Below are 16856 nucleotides of genomic sequence, written 5' to 3' on the forward strand. Positions count from 1 at the left end.
AGGCGCTCCGCCGGCCTTTCGTCGGCCAATGATGCGGCCCCTCCTACACAACCAGGGACAGCGGCCGCAGCTGGTGACGAGTCGATGGAACCGGATCCGCCTCCCGTTGGTTGTAGCGTTGTTCCCTTGCAACCTGGCCCTCCGCGGCCGTCGAGGTGACCAGCTCTTCCCCCGTCTCGTTCCCCCAACTTTTTGACTAGCGATGGCGTTGTTTCATTGGAACATAAGAGGTATTCAATCTAATCGGGAGGAATTACAACTGCTCCTCCGCCTGCACTGTCCGCTCGTCCTTGGTCTCCAGAAAACCAAGTTGCGCCCGACTGACCGTATTGCCTTTACCCACTATACCTCGGAGCGGTATGACCTCACCCCCGTGGACGGTATCCCAGCTCATGGTGGGGTCATGTTGCTCGTTCGGGACGAGGTCTATTACCATCCCATCCCATTGACCACCCCACTCCAAGCAATAGCTGTCCGCATTACTCTTTCTGCTTTTACTTTTTCAGTTTGTACCATCTACACTCCACCGTCATCTGCTGTTAGTCGGGCTGACATGATGCACCTGATCGTTCAGCTTCCCCCGCCGTTCTTATTGTTTGGCGACTTCAATGCCCATCATCCCCTTTGGGGCTCTCCTGCATCCTGTCCAAGAGGCTCACTCTTGGCGGATGTCTTCAACCATCTCAATCTTGTCTGCCTCAATACCGGCGCCCCGACTTTCCTCTCGGACTCTACTCATACCTACTCCCACTTGGACCTCTCGATCTGTTCTACCACTCTTGCCCGTCGGTTCGAGTGGTATGTCCTTTCTGACACCTATTCGAGCGACCACTTCCCCTGTGTCGTTCGTCTCCTGCACCACACCCCATCCCCACGTCCTTCGAGCTGGAACATACTGAAAGCTGACTGGGGACTTTACTCCTCCCTGGCAACCTTTCCGGACCACGATTTTCCCAGTTGTGACAGTCAGGTCGAATACCTCACGGCTGTTACCATCAATGCTGCCGAACGTTCCATTCCTCGTACTACTTCTTCTTCACGTCGCGTTTCCGTCCCCTGGTGGAACGAGGCTTGTAGGGACGCTATCCGTGCTCGACGACGTGCTTTACGCACCTTTCGCCGCCATCCTACATTGGCGAATTGTATTGAATACAAACGACTCCGAGCGCAATGCCGTAGAGTCATCAAAGACAGCAAAAAAGCTTGTTGGGCCTCTTTCACCAGCTCCTTTAACAGTTTTACTCCCTCTTCCATCGTTTGGGGTAGCCTGCGCCGGCTGTCGGGCATTAAGGCCCACTCCTCGGTACCTGGCCTGACCTCAGGTAATGAGGTCCTTGTTGATCCTGTGGCTGTCTCCAACGCCTTTGGCCGCTTTTTCGCGGAGGTTTCAAGCTCCGCCCATTACCATCCTGCCTTCCTTCCCAGGAAAGAGGCAGAAGAGGCTCGGCGACCTTCCTTCCACTCGCTGAATCTGGAAACTTATAATGCCCCCTTTACTATGCGGGAACTCGAACGTGCGCTTGCACTGTCCCGGTCCTCTGCTCCGGGGCCAGATGCCATTCACGTTCAGATGCTGGCACACCTTTCTCCGGCGGGCAAAAGCTTTCTTCTTCGTACCTACAATCGCGTCTGGACCGAAGGTCAAGTCCCCATGCGTTGGCGTGACGCCGTTGTTGTTCCTATACCCAAACCCGGGAAGGATAGACACCTTCCTTCTAGTTACCGCCCCATTTCTCTTACAAGCTGTGTCTGTAAGGTGATGGAGCGCATGGTTAATGCTCGGTTAGTCTGGATTCTTGAATCTCGACGACTACTTACTAATGTCCAATGCGGCTTTCGTCGCCGCCGCTCCGCTGTTGACCACCTTGTGACCTTGTCGACATTCATCATGAACAACTTTTTGCGAAGGCGCCAAACGGTAGCCGTGTTCTTCGACTTGGAGAAGGCTTATGATACCTGTTGGAGAGGAGGTATCCTCCGCACTATGCACAGGTGGGGCCTACGCGGTCGCCTGCCCCTTTTTATTGATTCCTTTTTAACGGATCGAAAGTTAGGGTACGTGTGAGTTCCGTATTGTCCGACGTCTTCCTCCAGGAGAACGGAGTGCCTCAGGGCTCCGTCTTGAGCGTAGCCCTTTTTGCCATCGCGATCAATCCAATTATGGATTGCATTCCACCTAATTTCTCAGGCTCTCTCTTTGTCGATGACTTCGCGATCTACTGCAGTGCCCAGCGAACATGCCTCCTGGAGCGCTGCCTTCAGCGTTGTCTAGACAGCCTCTACTCATGGAGCGTGGCAAATGGCTTCCGGTTCTCTGAAGAGAAGACGGTTTGTATCAACTTTTGGCGATATAAAGCGTTCCTTCCGCCATCCTTACATCTCGGTCCCGTTGTTCTCCCATTCGTGGACACAACTAAGTTTCTAGGGCTCACGCTGGACAGGAAACTGTGTTGGTCTCCACATGTCTCTTATTTGGCGGCCCGTTGTACACGTTCCCTTAATGTCCTCAGAGTTCTTAGCGGTTCATCATGGGGAGCGGATCGCACTGTCCTGCTTCGCTTGTATCGGTCCATAGTCCGATCGAAGCTGGATTATGGGAGCTTCGTCTACTCGTCCGCTCGGCCATCCCTCTTATGCCGGCTCAACTCCATCCACCATCGGGGGATACGTCTTGGGACCGGAGCCTTCTACACTAGTCCTGTCGAGAGTCTTTATGCTGAAGCAGCCGAGTTACCATTGACCTACCGGCGCGACGTACTGCTGTGGCGGTATGCCTGCCGGCTGTTGTCTATGCCCGACCACCCCTCTTACAAGTCCTTCTTCGCCGATTCTCTCAACCGTCAGTACGGGTTGTATGTGTCTGCCCTGCTGCCCCCCGGAGTCCGCTTCCGTCGCCTGCTTCGACAATTGGATTTTGCCCTCCCTACCACCTTCAGAGAGGGTGAGAGCCCGACACCACCTTGGCTCCAGGCTCCGGTTCATATTTATCTCGACCTCAGCTCACTCCCGAAGGAGGGTACTCCGGCTGCAGTGTATTGCTCACAGTTTGTCGAACTTCGTGCTCGACTTGCCGGTCACACCTTTATTTACACCGATGGCTCCAAAACTGACGATGGTGTCAGCTGTGCCTTTGTCGTCGGGGCCGCCACCTTTAAATACCGGCTCCTCGACCAATGTTCCAGCTTTACGGCCGAGATTTTTGCTCTCCATCAGGCCGTTCAGTATGCCCGCCGCCACCGCCATTCATTGTATGTACTCTGCTCTGACTCACTCAGTGCTCTTCAGAGCCTTGGAGCTCCCTATCCGGTCCATCAATTGATTCAACGGATACAGCAGTCCCTCCATTCTTTCGCTGATAATGGTGGTTCTGTAAGCTTTCTGTGGGTTCCCGGACATGTAGGAGTGCCTGGGAATGAGGCAGCGGATGCTGCAGCCAAGGCTGCAGTCCTCCTGCCTCGGCCAGCCTCCCATTGTGTCCCGTCATCTGATGTTCGTGGGGATGTATGTAAGAGGCTTGTGTTGTTGTGGTGGGATGCTTGGTCATCCCTCCAAGGAAACAAGCTCCGGGCAGTAAAACCGCTCCCAACTGCTTGGACAACATCCTCCCGACCATCTCGGCGTGAGGAGGTCCTTCTGACCAGGTTGCGGATTGGGCATTGCCGGTTTAGCCACCGCTACCTGCTCTCCGGTGACCCAGCCCCGCAGTGCCCTTGTGGTCAGGCATTAACAGTGCGCCATGTTTTATTGTCGTGTCCCCGTTTTAGTCAATTTCATGTTGTCCTGTCCCTGCCATCTACTTTACCGGATGTTTTAGCTGATGACGCTCGAGCAGCTGCTCGTCTTCTGCGTTTTATAACTTTAACTGGCTTGTCCAAAGACATTTAACCTTTTTACTTATTTTATCTGCATCTTTGTCAGGTCCTTCTGGTGTCCCCCCATCCCCTTGAGTTTTACCAGATTCCATGTGCTCTAACAACAGTGACTGGGCGCTAATGACCTCAGCAGTTGAGCGCCCTTAAACCCAACAAAAAAAAAAAAATCTTTCCCCCTTTCTCTTTCCCCCTTTCTCTTTCCCCCTTTCTCTTTCCCCCTTTCTCTCTTCCCCCCTTTCTCTCTTCCCCCCTTTCTCTCTTCCCCCCTTTCTCTCTTCCCCCCTTTCTCTCTTCCCCCCTTTCTCTCTTCCCCCCTTTCTCTCTTCCCCCCTTTCTCTCTTCCCCCCTTTCTCTCTTCCCCCCTTTCTCTCTTCCCCCCTTTCTCTCTTCCCCCCTTTCTCTCTTCCCCCCTTTCTCTCTTCCCCCCTTTCTCTCTTCCCCCCTTTCTCTCTTCCCCCCTTTCTCTCTTCCCCCCTTTCTCTCTTCCCCCCTTTCTCTCTTCCCCCCTTTCTCTCTTCCCCCCTTTCTCTCTTCCCCCCTTTCTCTCTTCCCCCCTTTCTCTCTTCCCCCCTTTCTCTCTTCCCCCCTTTCTCTCTTCCCCCCTTTCTCTCTTCCCCCCTTTCTCTCTTCCCCCCTTTCTCTCTTCCCCCCTTTCTCTCTTCCCCCCTTTCTCTCTTCCCCCCTTTCTCTCTTCCCCCCTTTCTCTCTTCCCCCCTTTCTCTCTTCCCCCCTTTCTCTCTTCCCCCCTTTCTCTCTTCCCCCCTTTCTCTCTTCCCCCCTTTCTCTCTTCCCCCCTTTCTCTCTTCCCCCCTTTCTCTCTTCCCCCCTTTCTCTCTTCCCCCCTTTCTCTCTTCACCCCTTTCTCTCTTCACCCCTTTCTCTCTTCACCCCTTTCTCTCTTCACCCCTTTCTCTCTTCACCCCTTTCTCTCTTCACCCCTTTCTCTCTTCACCCCTTTCTCTCTTCACCCCTTTCTCTCTTCACCCCTTTCTCTCTTCACCCCTTTCTCTCTTCACCCCTTTCTCTCTTCACCCCTTTCTCTCTTCCCCCCTTTCTCTCTTCCCCCCTTTCTCTCTTCCCCCCTTTCTCTCTTCCCCCCTTTCTCTCTTCCCCCCTTTGTCTCTTCCCCCCTTTGTCTCTTCCCCCCTTTGTCTCTTCCCCCCTTTGTCTCTTCCCCCCTTTGTCTCTTCCCCCCTTTGTCTCTTCCCCCCTTTGTCTCTTCCCCCCTTTGTCTCTTCCCCCCTTTGTCTCTTCCCCCCTTTGTCTCTTCCCCCCTTTGTCTCTTCCCCCCTTTTGTCTCTTCCCCCCTTTCTCTCTTCCCCCCTTTCTCTCTTCACCCCTTTCTCTCTTCACCCCTTTCTCTCTTCCCCCCTTTCTCTCTTCACCCCTTTCTCTCTTCACCCCTTTCTCTCTTCACCCCTTTCTCTCTTCACCCCTTTCTCTCTTCACCCCTTTCTCTCTTCCCCCCTTTCTCTCTTCCCCCCTTTCTCTCTTCCCCCCTTTCTCTCTTCCCCCCTTTCTCTCTTCCCCCCTTTCTCTCTTCCCCCCTTTCTCTCTTCCCCCCTTTCTCTCTTCCCCCCTTTCTCTCTTCCCCCCTTTCTCTCTTCCCCCCTTTCTCTCTTCCCCCCTTTCTCTCTTCCCCCCTTTCTCTCTTCCCCCCTTTCTCTCTTCCCCCCTTTCTCTCTTCCCCCCTTTCTCTCTTCCCCCCTTTCTCTCTTCCCTCTCTTTCGCCCCCTTTCCCCCTCCCTTTCTTTCCCCCCTTTTCCCCCTCCCTTTCTTTCCCCCCCTTTTCCCCCTCCCTTTCTTTCCCCTTCACTCTCTTTCCCTCTCCTCCCCCTCTCTCCCTCTCTTCCCCTTCACTCTCTTTCCCCTTCACTCTCTTTCCCTCTCCTCCCCCTCTCTCCCTCTCTTTCCCCTTCACTCTCTTTCCCTCTCCTCCCCCTCTCTCCCTCTCTTTCCCCTTCACTCTCTTTCCCTCTCCTCCCCCTCTCTCCCTCTCTTTCCCTATCCTCCCCCTCTCTCCCTCTTTTTTCCCTCTCCTCACCCTCTCCTTCCCTCACCTCCCCCTCTCTCGCTCTCACCCCTTCTCCTCTCCCTCTCCCCCCTTCTCCTCTCCCCCCTTCTCCTCTCCCCCCTTCTCCTCTCCCCCCTTCTCCTCTCCACCCTTCTCCTCTCCCCCCTTCTCCTCTCCACCCTTCTCCTCTCCCCCCTTCTCCTCTCCACCCTTCTCCTCTCCCCCCTTCTCCTCTCCCACCTCCCCTCTCCCACCCACCGTTCCCTGTTTCAGGTCCCCACTTGCCCCCCTTCCCCCCTGCGGCCACCGCCCCCCTCTACCCCCCTGTACCCCCGCTAGTCTTTTCTCCTCTTTATCTCGCTTCCCCCCCCCCCCAATCCCCCGCTCCTACACCGAGCGAGGGGTGCAGTTGCTAGTGGCTAGAACACTAGACTCGCATTCGGAAGGACGGTGGTTCAATCCCACGCCATCTATTCCGGGAGGGGGGGGATGTGGAGAGCGAGTGGTGGAGGAGGGTTGAGGCGGAGAGAGGGAGGAGGTTGTGGTGGAGAGGGAGAGGGGCTGGGGGGTTGCGGCAGAGGGTGGGTGCAGGTTGTGGTGCAGGGGGAGTGGATTGAGGCAGAGAGGGAGAGGGGTTAGGGGTTGTGGTGGAGAGGGGAGGGATGTGAGGTGGAGAGGGAGAGGAGGAGGGGGAGGTGAGGCAGGGAGTGAGAGGGGGAGCTGAGTGTGAGTTAGGTTGTTTGGGGGAGGAGACCAGACAGCGAGGTCATCGGATTATAGAAGGACAGGGAGGGAAGTTGGCCGTGCCCTTTCAAAGGAACCATCCTGGCATTTGCCTGGAGCGATTTATGGAATTTACGGAAAACCTAAATCAGGGTGGCCAGGCACGGGATTGAACCGTCATCCTCCCATATGCGAGTCCAGTGTGTTAGCCACTGCAACACCTCACTTGGTGTTTAACGTGTAATTCCAATAAAGTTCTTGGAAGTTTGTCTAAAGTGAGATTCAGCTTAAAGATACACATTAAGAGGTACAGCAAAATAGAAAATATGACAAGTACTGTGCCACACGACAGCAATACCCAGTTGCTGTTTGTGTACTGGTTAGTTTTTATGTTTTCACTTTGCCTGTTAATACAAACCATTATATAAAATCTACATCTACATCCATACTCCGCCAGCCACCTGCCAGTGTGTGGCGGATGGTACTTTTAGTACCTCTATCGGTCCTCCCTTCTATTCCAGTCTTGTATTGTTCATGGAAAGAAAGATTGTCGGTATTCCTCTGCATGGGCTCTAATCTCTCTGATTTTATCCTCATGGTCTCTTCGTGAGATATACGTAGGAGGGAGCAATATACTGCTTGACTCCTGGGTGAAGGTATGTTCTCGAAACTTCAACAAAAGCCCGTACCGAGCTACTGAGCGTCTCTCCTGCAGAGTCTTCCACTGGAGTTTATCTATCATCTCCGTAATGCTTTCGCAGTTACTAAATGATCCTGTGACGAAGCGCGCTGCTCTCCGAGGGATCTTCTCTATCTCTTCTATCAACTCTATCTAGTACGGATCCCACACTGGTGAGCAATATTCAAGCAGTGGGCGAACAAGTGTACTGTAACCTACTTCCTTTGCTTTCAGATTGCATTTCCTTAGGATTCTTCCAATGAATCTCAGTCTAGCATCTGCTTTACCGACGATCAACTTTATATGATCATTCCATTTTAAATCACTCCTAAGGCCTACTCCCAGATAATTTATGGAATTAACTGCTTCCAGTTGCTGACCTGCTATATTGTAGATAAATGATAAGGAATCTTTCCATGTATTCACAGCCCATTACACTTGTCTATATTGAGATTCAATTGCCATTCCCTGCAACATGTGTCAATTCGTTGCAGATCCTCCTGCATTTCCGTACAATTTTCCATTGTTACAACCTCTCGATATACTACAGCATCATCCACAAAAAGCCTCAGTGGACTTCCGATGTTATCCATAAGGTCATTTATGAATATTGTGAATAGCAACAGTCGTGCAACACTCCTTTGTGGCACACATGAAATCACTCTTACTGCGGAAGACTTCTCTCCATTGAGAATGACATGCTGCGTTCTATTATCCAGGAACTCTTCAATTCAATCACACAATTGGTCTGATAGTCCATTTGCTCTTACTTTGTTCATTAAACAACTGTGGGGAACTGTATCAAACGCCTTGCGAAAGTCAATAGTGCGAGCTGGATTTCATACAATCGTCTTTTTCGAAACCCGTGGTGATTCCTACAGAGTAGATTTCTGTTCTCCAGAAAAGTCGTTATACTCGAACATAATGTGTGTTCCAAAATTCTACAACTGATCGACGTTAGAGATATAGGTCTATAGTTCTGCACATCTGTTCGACGTCCCTTCTTGAAAACAGAGGTGATGATTGCCCTTTTCCAATCCTTTGGAATGCTACGCTCTTCTAGAGACCTACGGTACACCGCTGCAAGAAGGGGGGCCAAGTTCCTTCTCGTACTCTGTGTAAAATCGAACTGGTATCCTATCAGTTCCTGCGGCCTTTCCTCTTTCGAGAGATTTTAATTGTTCTCCTATCCCTATGTCATCTATTTCGATATCTACCATTTTGTCATCCGTGCGACAATCAGATTAGATTAGATTAGATTAATACTTGTTCCATAGATCATGAATACGACACTTCGTAATGATGTGGAACGTGTCAGGTTAATAAAAGATGTCTGTACAAGATATTACATTACACAAAATATTGCATGACACTAATGTTTAAGTTTTTTTTCCCTTAATTTATATCTAAAAATTCTGCCGATGAGTAGAAGAAATTCTTTTAATTTATTTTTAAATGTTAGTTGGCTGTCTGTCAGGCTTTTGATGCTGTTTGGTAGGTGACCAAAGACTTTTGTGGCAGCATAATTTACCCCTTTCTGTGCCAAAGTCAGATTTAATCCTGCATAGTGAAGATCATCCTTTCTCCTGGTGTTATAGCTATGCACACTGCTATTACTTTTGAACTGGGTTGGATTATTAACAACAAATTTCATAAGTGAATTTATATACTGTGAGGATCCCTAGATCCTTAAATAGATGTCTGCAGGATGACCGTGGGTGGGCTCCAGCAATTATTCTGATTACACGTTTTTGAGAAATGAATACTTTTCTACTCAACGATGAATTACCCCAGAATATGATGCCACACGAAAGCAGTGAATGAAAGTAGGCATAGTAAGCTAATTTACTGAGATTCTTATCACCAAAATTTGTAATAATCCTAATAGCATACGTAGCTGAGGTCAGACGTTTCAGCAGACCATCAATGTGTTGATTCCAGTTTAACCTCTCATCTATGGACACACCTAAAAATTTTGAAAATTCTACCTTAGCTACAGACTTATGTTCAAAGTCTATATTTATTACTGGAGTTGTGTCATTTACTGTACGGAACTGTATATACTGTGTTTTATCAAAATTTAAAGAGTGTCTGTTTGCTGAGAACCACTTAATAATTTTGTGAAAGACATCATTTACAATTACATCACTTAGTTCTTGGTTTTTGGATGTTATTACTATACTTGTATCATCAGCAAAAAGAACTAATTTTGCATCTTCATCAATGTGGAATGGTAAGTCATTAATGTATATCAAGAACAGTAAAGGACCTAAGACCAAACCCTGTGGGACCCTGTACTTGATAGCCCCCCAGTTTGAGGAATCAGCTGTTGTTTTAACATTACATGAACCACTTATTTCACCTTTCTGCATTCTTCCAGTTAAGTATGAATTAAACCATTTGAACACTGCCCCCCTCAAACCATGATGATTTAGGTTATCTAAAAGAATTCCATGATTTACACAATCAAACACCTTTGAGAGATCACAAAAAATACCAATGGGTGATGTCCTGTTATTCAGGGCATTTAATATTTGATCAGTGAAAGCGTATATAGCATTTTTGTTGAAAAGCCTTTCTGAAAACCAAACTGACATTTTGTTAGTACTTTATTTTTACAAATATTGGAGGCTACTCTTGAATACATTACTTTCTCAAAAATTTTTGATAGAGTTGTCAGAAGAGAGATTGGGCGGTAGTTGTTGACATCCGACATATCCCCCTTTTTATGCAATGGTTTTAAAATGGCATATTTCAGTCTATCGGGGAAAATACCCTGCTCCAAAGAGCTATTACATACGTGGCTGAGAATCCTACTTACCGGTGGGGAACAAGCATTAAGTACCTTGCTGGAAATGCCATCAATTCCGTAAGAGCTTTTACTTTGCAGTGAGTTTATTATTTTACTGATTTCAGAGGGAGAGATTGGTGGAATTACAGTTGTTTCAAACTGCACAGGTATGGCCTCTTCTATTAGTAACCTTGCCTCTTCTAGTGAAGATCTAGATCCTATTTTCTCCACAACATTTAAAAAATGATTATTGAAAATATTTTCAATTTCTGGTTGTTCGTTAGTACACTTGTCATTCAGTTTTATGGCAGTAAAGTCTTCCTGTGCTCTTGGTTGCCCTGTTTCCCTTTCAATAATATTCCAAATTGCTTTAATTTTATTATCAGAGTTACTGATCTCAGACATGAAACACATGCTTCTGGACTTTTTAATAACTTTTCTTAGTACCACACAATAGTTTTTATAATATTGAACAATTTCGGGGTCAGTACTCCCTCTTGCTGTTAGATACAGTTCTCTTTCACGGTTGCAAGATATTCTTATTCCTTTAGTTAGCCAAGATTTTTTTATATGTTTTCTTGGAATTATGTTTAACTATTTTCTTGTGAAAACAATTTTCAAATACCCTTAAAAATGTATCGTGAATTAGTTATATTTCAAGTTTGCATTGGGTTCCTTATACACTTCATCCCAGTCTAGCTGCTTTAGGCTTTCCCTAAAGTTTACAATATTTATATTGTTAATTGAATGCACTGCTTTGAAAGTCTGATTTGATATACTGCATGGAGCTATGTCATGTACTGTAACTAGCTGTGCACCATGATCTGAAAGACCATTCTCAACAAGATAAGCATTTATGTCCTTAAACTTATCTTGGTCTATAAAAAAGTTATCTATCAATGTACTGCTGTTCTTTGTTATCCGAGTAGGAAAATCAATGACAGAGCTCAAATTGAAAAAACACAGTCATTCTTTCTATTACACTCTTTCAGGGAATCAACATTGAAACCCCTACAAATGACAATTTGCTTCCCCTGTCTGACAGATAGCACAACAAACATCCACGTTTTCTAGAAATAGCTGGAAATTCCCTGAGGGGGACCTATACACTGTTACAATTATGAAAGTGCCATCATTTAGTTTAAGTTCAGTGGCACATGCTTCCATATGTTGCTCTACACAAAATTTTTTTAGTTTCTAAATTTTTTACACTGTGGAAGCTTTTGACATATATGGCAACTCCTCCTCTCATCATATTATCTCTACTTACATGTGCAGCTAATTTGTACCCATTGATGCTAACCTTTTGCATATCAGTGACAATCTTCTAAACAAAGCAGAAGCTCATCAGTTTTATTCTTCAATCCCCCAATATTTTGATGAAATATACTAACATTATTTTTCACTTTACTTTTGTGAGTACCTAGATAAAGAACTACAGTGCAGTCTTCCTCTATGAAACAGCTTTGGAAAAAGACATTTGGTATTTTGGCCTTTAGTCTGTCATCCTCTTTTTCAGTATCATTTTAGTGACAGAGTGTCTGGACATTTTGTTTTGATCCACCTACCGCTTTGACATAAGACCAAAATTTCTTAGGATTTTCTGCAAAGTCTAATTTTGGAATAGTCTACCAAATGCACACATTAAAATCTTGAATATGGCTGGAGGCAGCAACTGTAATGTACTCTTTGTGTAGGAAAATGTGAAAAAGAAAACCAGCCAAATCATTTGCAGTAGTACAAGGTTTATGAAAACTACTTCACCTAGGTTTCAGTATCTTAAAAAAACATTCACAAGTTGCATTTGTGAAGCACTTTCTCATGACAGTCAGTGTGATATTTTGTGGTTTTGTTGTTATAGAAGTGAATTTTATCTTCTTTTGTGCTTTATATTGTGTACCTCTTCAACATTGTGTAACCACCATTAATCATTGATCCTTCTAAAGATGATGTTTTTAGGGATGTCTAAATGTAGATCAAGGAGGTTTTGATAACTCCTGTACTATTGCAACTCATTTGTCTGTTTTTTCACTGTTTCCTACCCAAGGAAAAGCACACATGGAATTCCACTTTTAAAAGAAGCATTTTGTTTGTAGTAAGAAAATAAAACTAGTTTTGCACAAATAAGAAGACCAAGAAAGGCAGTGTGTTATCTTTTCTGTTTGTATGCAAAATGCAAAAGCTTCAGTTTTCTTTACTATCCAACCCAGCTGAGACCAGACTACAACCATATTAAGGACAGTCATCCTTGAGGGTCTCATGTCAGCTCCAGCAGATATTTATGACTAAAGAAAAATGGGTTGAATTTGTTGTGGCAGTGAAAGAAAACTTATGAGTATATATTTAAGAATGTTAGTCTGTCTGTCTGTCTCTGCCCGTGGTGCTTTAAATGAGGTGGTATGGAACAGATTTTAGAATCTATATGAATGGAATACATACTCTGTTGTGAATAGTAAATAAACGTTGGCCTTTAGTGAAAAAGGGTAGTATCAATGGGTAGGATTGTGCATGTGACCTCTCTGATCACTTGCATTGTTTGTAGTAATAAAATGATGTGCAATATTTGTGTTCAGTACTGTGTTTCTTATAGACATACACAAGTTTTTAAGCCTGAGAACTAGTAATTACAGTTAGATATTTAATTTTTAATGATGTAATTTAGAGTAAGAAAAAGTAGAACTGTCAAAATAAATGTAGTCACAGGAACACAACAGTTATTTATGGTTTTGAAATTAGTTGGAATTTTAGTGAGCAGCACTCAGGGGCAGATTAATTAAGTTTTGTGGGAGGGGGCAGTGGTCTAGAATAGAAAGAAGACCCAGGGGCCTCTCCTTGAAAGTTGAGGAAAGTAGACTTCAAAAACTACCGCTTTAAGCTGTTTTGATGCTTTAAAATACCAAACAACTGCAAAAATGTGTTTTATTTTAGACAAAAAGTTTTAATTTTCTTCAAATGTATAGTATTTGCAACCTTTTTCTTAGTAACCTCTTTCATATAATTTTTAACACACAGCAACAAGCTCATAAGCCTTTTGTTAACACAAAGTTGATAAGCAAATGAAAAGCAAATAAACTGAAATTATAATAAAATACTTTTCAAACTGTAGTTCTTAATTTGTTGACAGTTATATTTTTACCAGTTTTGTTCAAAAATGTATATATTTATCTTTTGAAAATTATAATTGTAAAGCATGCTGCTGTGGCAGATTTGAAAGCCCTGTTAATATTTGGCACTCGCAATTCAAACAGAAGGGGGGCACAAAGTCACTGGGACAGGCAGTACATTCTCTCAGGCACACAAAGTAAGATGGCTTGAGAAATACTGAATTAACTAAATCCACTGACCATGACTCTGCGTTCATGTGCTTAACTTTGGTGCAGATTACAAAAATTGTTGTTTGATTTTAATGTAGTTTCAACTCTCAGAGGAGGCGATTACCACCACCACCACCACCACCACCACCACCACCACCACCACCACCACCCCCCCCCCCCCCTCACCCTCTTTTAATCCATCCTTGGCAGCACTTAATGCAGGTGTGGCAGAAATAAGCTCCTACATTTTTAAAAGCAATAAAATAAGTTTAAACAAGGAACACACAATTATCTTATTTGTTGAAAGTATAGACAACAAAACTGAGATGGCTCAACTGACCAGCCCATGGTGTTAATTGAAAATGATAATGACAATACCACAGATAAGCAGATGCATATCCCACCACACTACCCACTGCAGTTATGAGAGTTACTTCTGCCACCTTTCTATAGCAATACATTTTTATTTTATTTGGTTTAAATTTTCTAAGCATATTATTCTATTTTTATTTATTTATTATTATTATTATTATTTTATTTTTTTTTTTCCAGATCTGACGCTGACGAAACTGCCTTTTGTACCTATACCAGTACCAGTTCCAATATATGTCCCATGCCCAATGCATATGTTTACTTCACTTTTTCCAGTACCTATGCCATTCCCACTTCCTATTCCAGTTCCAACCATAATACCCACTACAAAAAACACATTGGAGGAATTAATAACTGAGATAAAGGTAAGCTCAAATATGTACTGTGTGTTGTGAATATTAGTAATGGTAATTATTAACTGTGTTAATTTAAGTTGTTCATAGTATGTTCCTTACAGTAGAACATTACTTAGAGCAACATTTAGTATACCTCAAACCGTACTAACATTTTACAGATGTCATATAAGTAATGGGCTCACTGAGGAAATTTTTGACGATTATGAAGCTGTTAATACGGCAGCTTTGGCTTATTTTCATGTAGATTAGTTTAATCTTTGGATCATCAGTGGTGTGATGAATGATGGTTTCGTGGAAATGTTACTTGAAACTATCAGATACCTGAATTGACACTTGCACATTATTGTTTTTGTATAGTAATACTTGAAAGTTGTATCTAACTATGGTAGCCATGTGGGGGGATTGCAGTCAGTGATCAGCATTTTTCATAACTCCCCACCTTCTGAGACAACAGATGGAAAAAAAAGTTTGTGAAAATATGAGGACTGACTTTAATGTGGAACACATTTGGACAGCTGCAGGCGTGAAGGATTTTTGGTGTCAAGTATTCATTGCCCTCGGTCAACATTTCCATGGTACCATATACTTTGATACTGAAAACTATAATTATTGGAAAGTTGTCTGCTTGCATTCAGTGGTGTCATGATACTCTCAAAAAGTTTAATAGTTGAAGCAAGTGATTTTTGTTACTGATAGTTCATCAGATGCGTGAAGAAATTAAAATATTACTGGGGAGGATTGTTTCCATAAACAGAATTGTGAGGCTGTGTACATATTACCCCTAATAACAGAAGGGGAAAGAAGAGTTGTCTGATTCCTTCTTACAAAAGTCTGACTGCACAATTGTAACAGCTGGCTCTGTTGTGTAAGATACATCATTGATAATACACTGCACCATTCACAGTGATGAGGACTCAAATCCTTACCTATTATGCTGATTGATCTTTTGTAGGATTTCCCAAAATTGCTGTAACTGAAAAAACCTCAAGATACTGCACATACAGACACATATCCTTTTCTTATGACATTGCTACACCATTAAAACTGAGATATTATTTATTCAACATCTAAAAGGGAGAATTAACATTTCACTGTAAATAATGTATGTATGTATAAATCTGTAGAGTTGGAAATTTGTGAATTGTTTGGTAGCTAAGTGTGGAAGGATGATAAATGTCCTAGAGCATTATAAATTGTTATGCATCATATTTACAAACCAATGCAGAAGTCTCTTTCAGTGAAGGCAAAGCAAAGCAAGTTTTTTGCGGCATGACAATAAAGTTACGTTCAGTGGAAAATTCTGGTTGGAATAGCAGCAATTGTGTGAGAAAAGATAAAACACCCGTGCTGTGTACAGTACATATTCAGCTTCATGTCTCTGTGCAGTGCAGTGTAATGCCCAGAGCTTTCTCTAGATGATGTGTAGCTATCCATACCAGTATCTGTATGCCATAAAGTTCATCTAGATAAGTGGTAGTCATCTTTCTTATACCTAGTTAGCGTTAGTAGCAAAATTATCTAACTGCCCACCAGTTCCACAGTAATGGTGATTTATAAACAAGGGAAATAACATTATTTCATAAAATTTATAAAACAGAGTTAAAGCAAGAGCATTTATATTACCAAACAAATATCCCAGAACCCGAAACTAGTTGCTGGCTGCCTAACTAACAGTTTCTAGGGGCAAAAAAAATTGATTTTCAAATTTTCAGAACCCGAAACTAGTTGCTGGCTGCCTATCTAACAGTTTCTAGGGGCAAAAAAATTGATTTTCAAATTTTTTCCTTCATTATTGAACAAATTTAAATCTTTAAAATGCTTTCATAATCTCTTCATTAAGTGGTATTTTGTTTTAATACAATAAGAGAAATATTACAGTTAAAACTGTGTTTGTCTTGAGGTAACGTAACTGCCAGTGTGCAAATACCTGGACTTAATTCATCCAATGTTTGTGAATGAGAACATTTAGCAACTGCCAACAAAATTTACACATAATTTAAAATCTTAATCAAACTTTTGCTCACTGACACTTCCACAGAATTATGAAAGGATAAAAGTTTATAGCTTACTACTTTTTCACTGTCATGTGGTAACACTTCAGCATCAGACACAACATTCTAATATATTACTTCTTCACTGCTGATTCTGTTCACAACACTGTTTACAGACCTTACCCACATATAACACTGAATGTATTTGCAAAATTATATCATTGTATGATGCACATTTCAGGAAATATGACTTCATGAAGTTTGAGATGAGTAAGAAACTTGTTTATGCTTAAAATGGAGTACGAATTACCCAGACCATATTCATCCTGTTTTTCACAATGGAGCACTTAGTGACTTCCAACGTACTTTAAGCATAATTTCAAACCTGTCCTAAACTTCTTTATCATTTTTGTACATGCTTAATGTCAGATATTTAACACATTAACTCATTTGTAAAGTAAGCATATGTTTAAAAAAAAATTTATACATGGGAGTTCGGTTCTTTAAAGACTCAGGGTTTTCATGCTGTAATAATAATTACTTAACAAATACTTTGTCCTATATTCAAGAACTCTGGCAGAATAAATCTTCAGAAAACAACTTACTGTTGTTAAATCTCTCTCTTTATTTGTACTTTGCTTACATAGAAGCATGAAATCTGATGAATTTGAATTTAGGTAATTAAATTATTAAAGAGATACCTGAGGCTGGTGCTGGAAAACTAAATACCGGCTATTGGCTCAG

General features: G+C 43.5%; 1 protein-coding gene across 1 annotated transcript in view; it reads left to right on the forward strand.

Annotated features, from left to right (window-relative positions):
* LOC126470412 (zinc finger MYM-type protein 2-like) overlaps positions 1-16856 on the forward strand; it is a 444979-nt gene that overhangs the window by 366471 nt on the left and 61652 nt on the right. The window contains exon 15 of the mRNA XM_050098266.1: positions 13946-14130. Coding sequence (XP_049954223.1) covers positions 13946-14130 — 185 coding nt within the window. The remainder of the gene's footprint in view (positions 1-13945; positions 14131-16856) is intronic.

The sequence above is a fragment of the Schistocerca serialis genome, chromosome 3 (assembly GCF_023864345.2).
Source record: "Schistocerca serialis cubense isolate TAMUIC-IGC-003099 chromosome 3, iqSchSeri2.2, whole genome shotgun sequence".
Lineage (NCBI taxonomy): Eukaryota > Metazoa > Arthropoda > Insecta > Orthoptera > Acrididae > Schistocerca > Schistocerca serialis.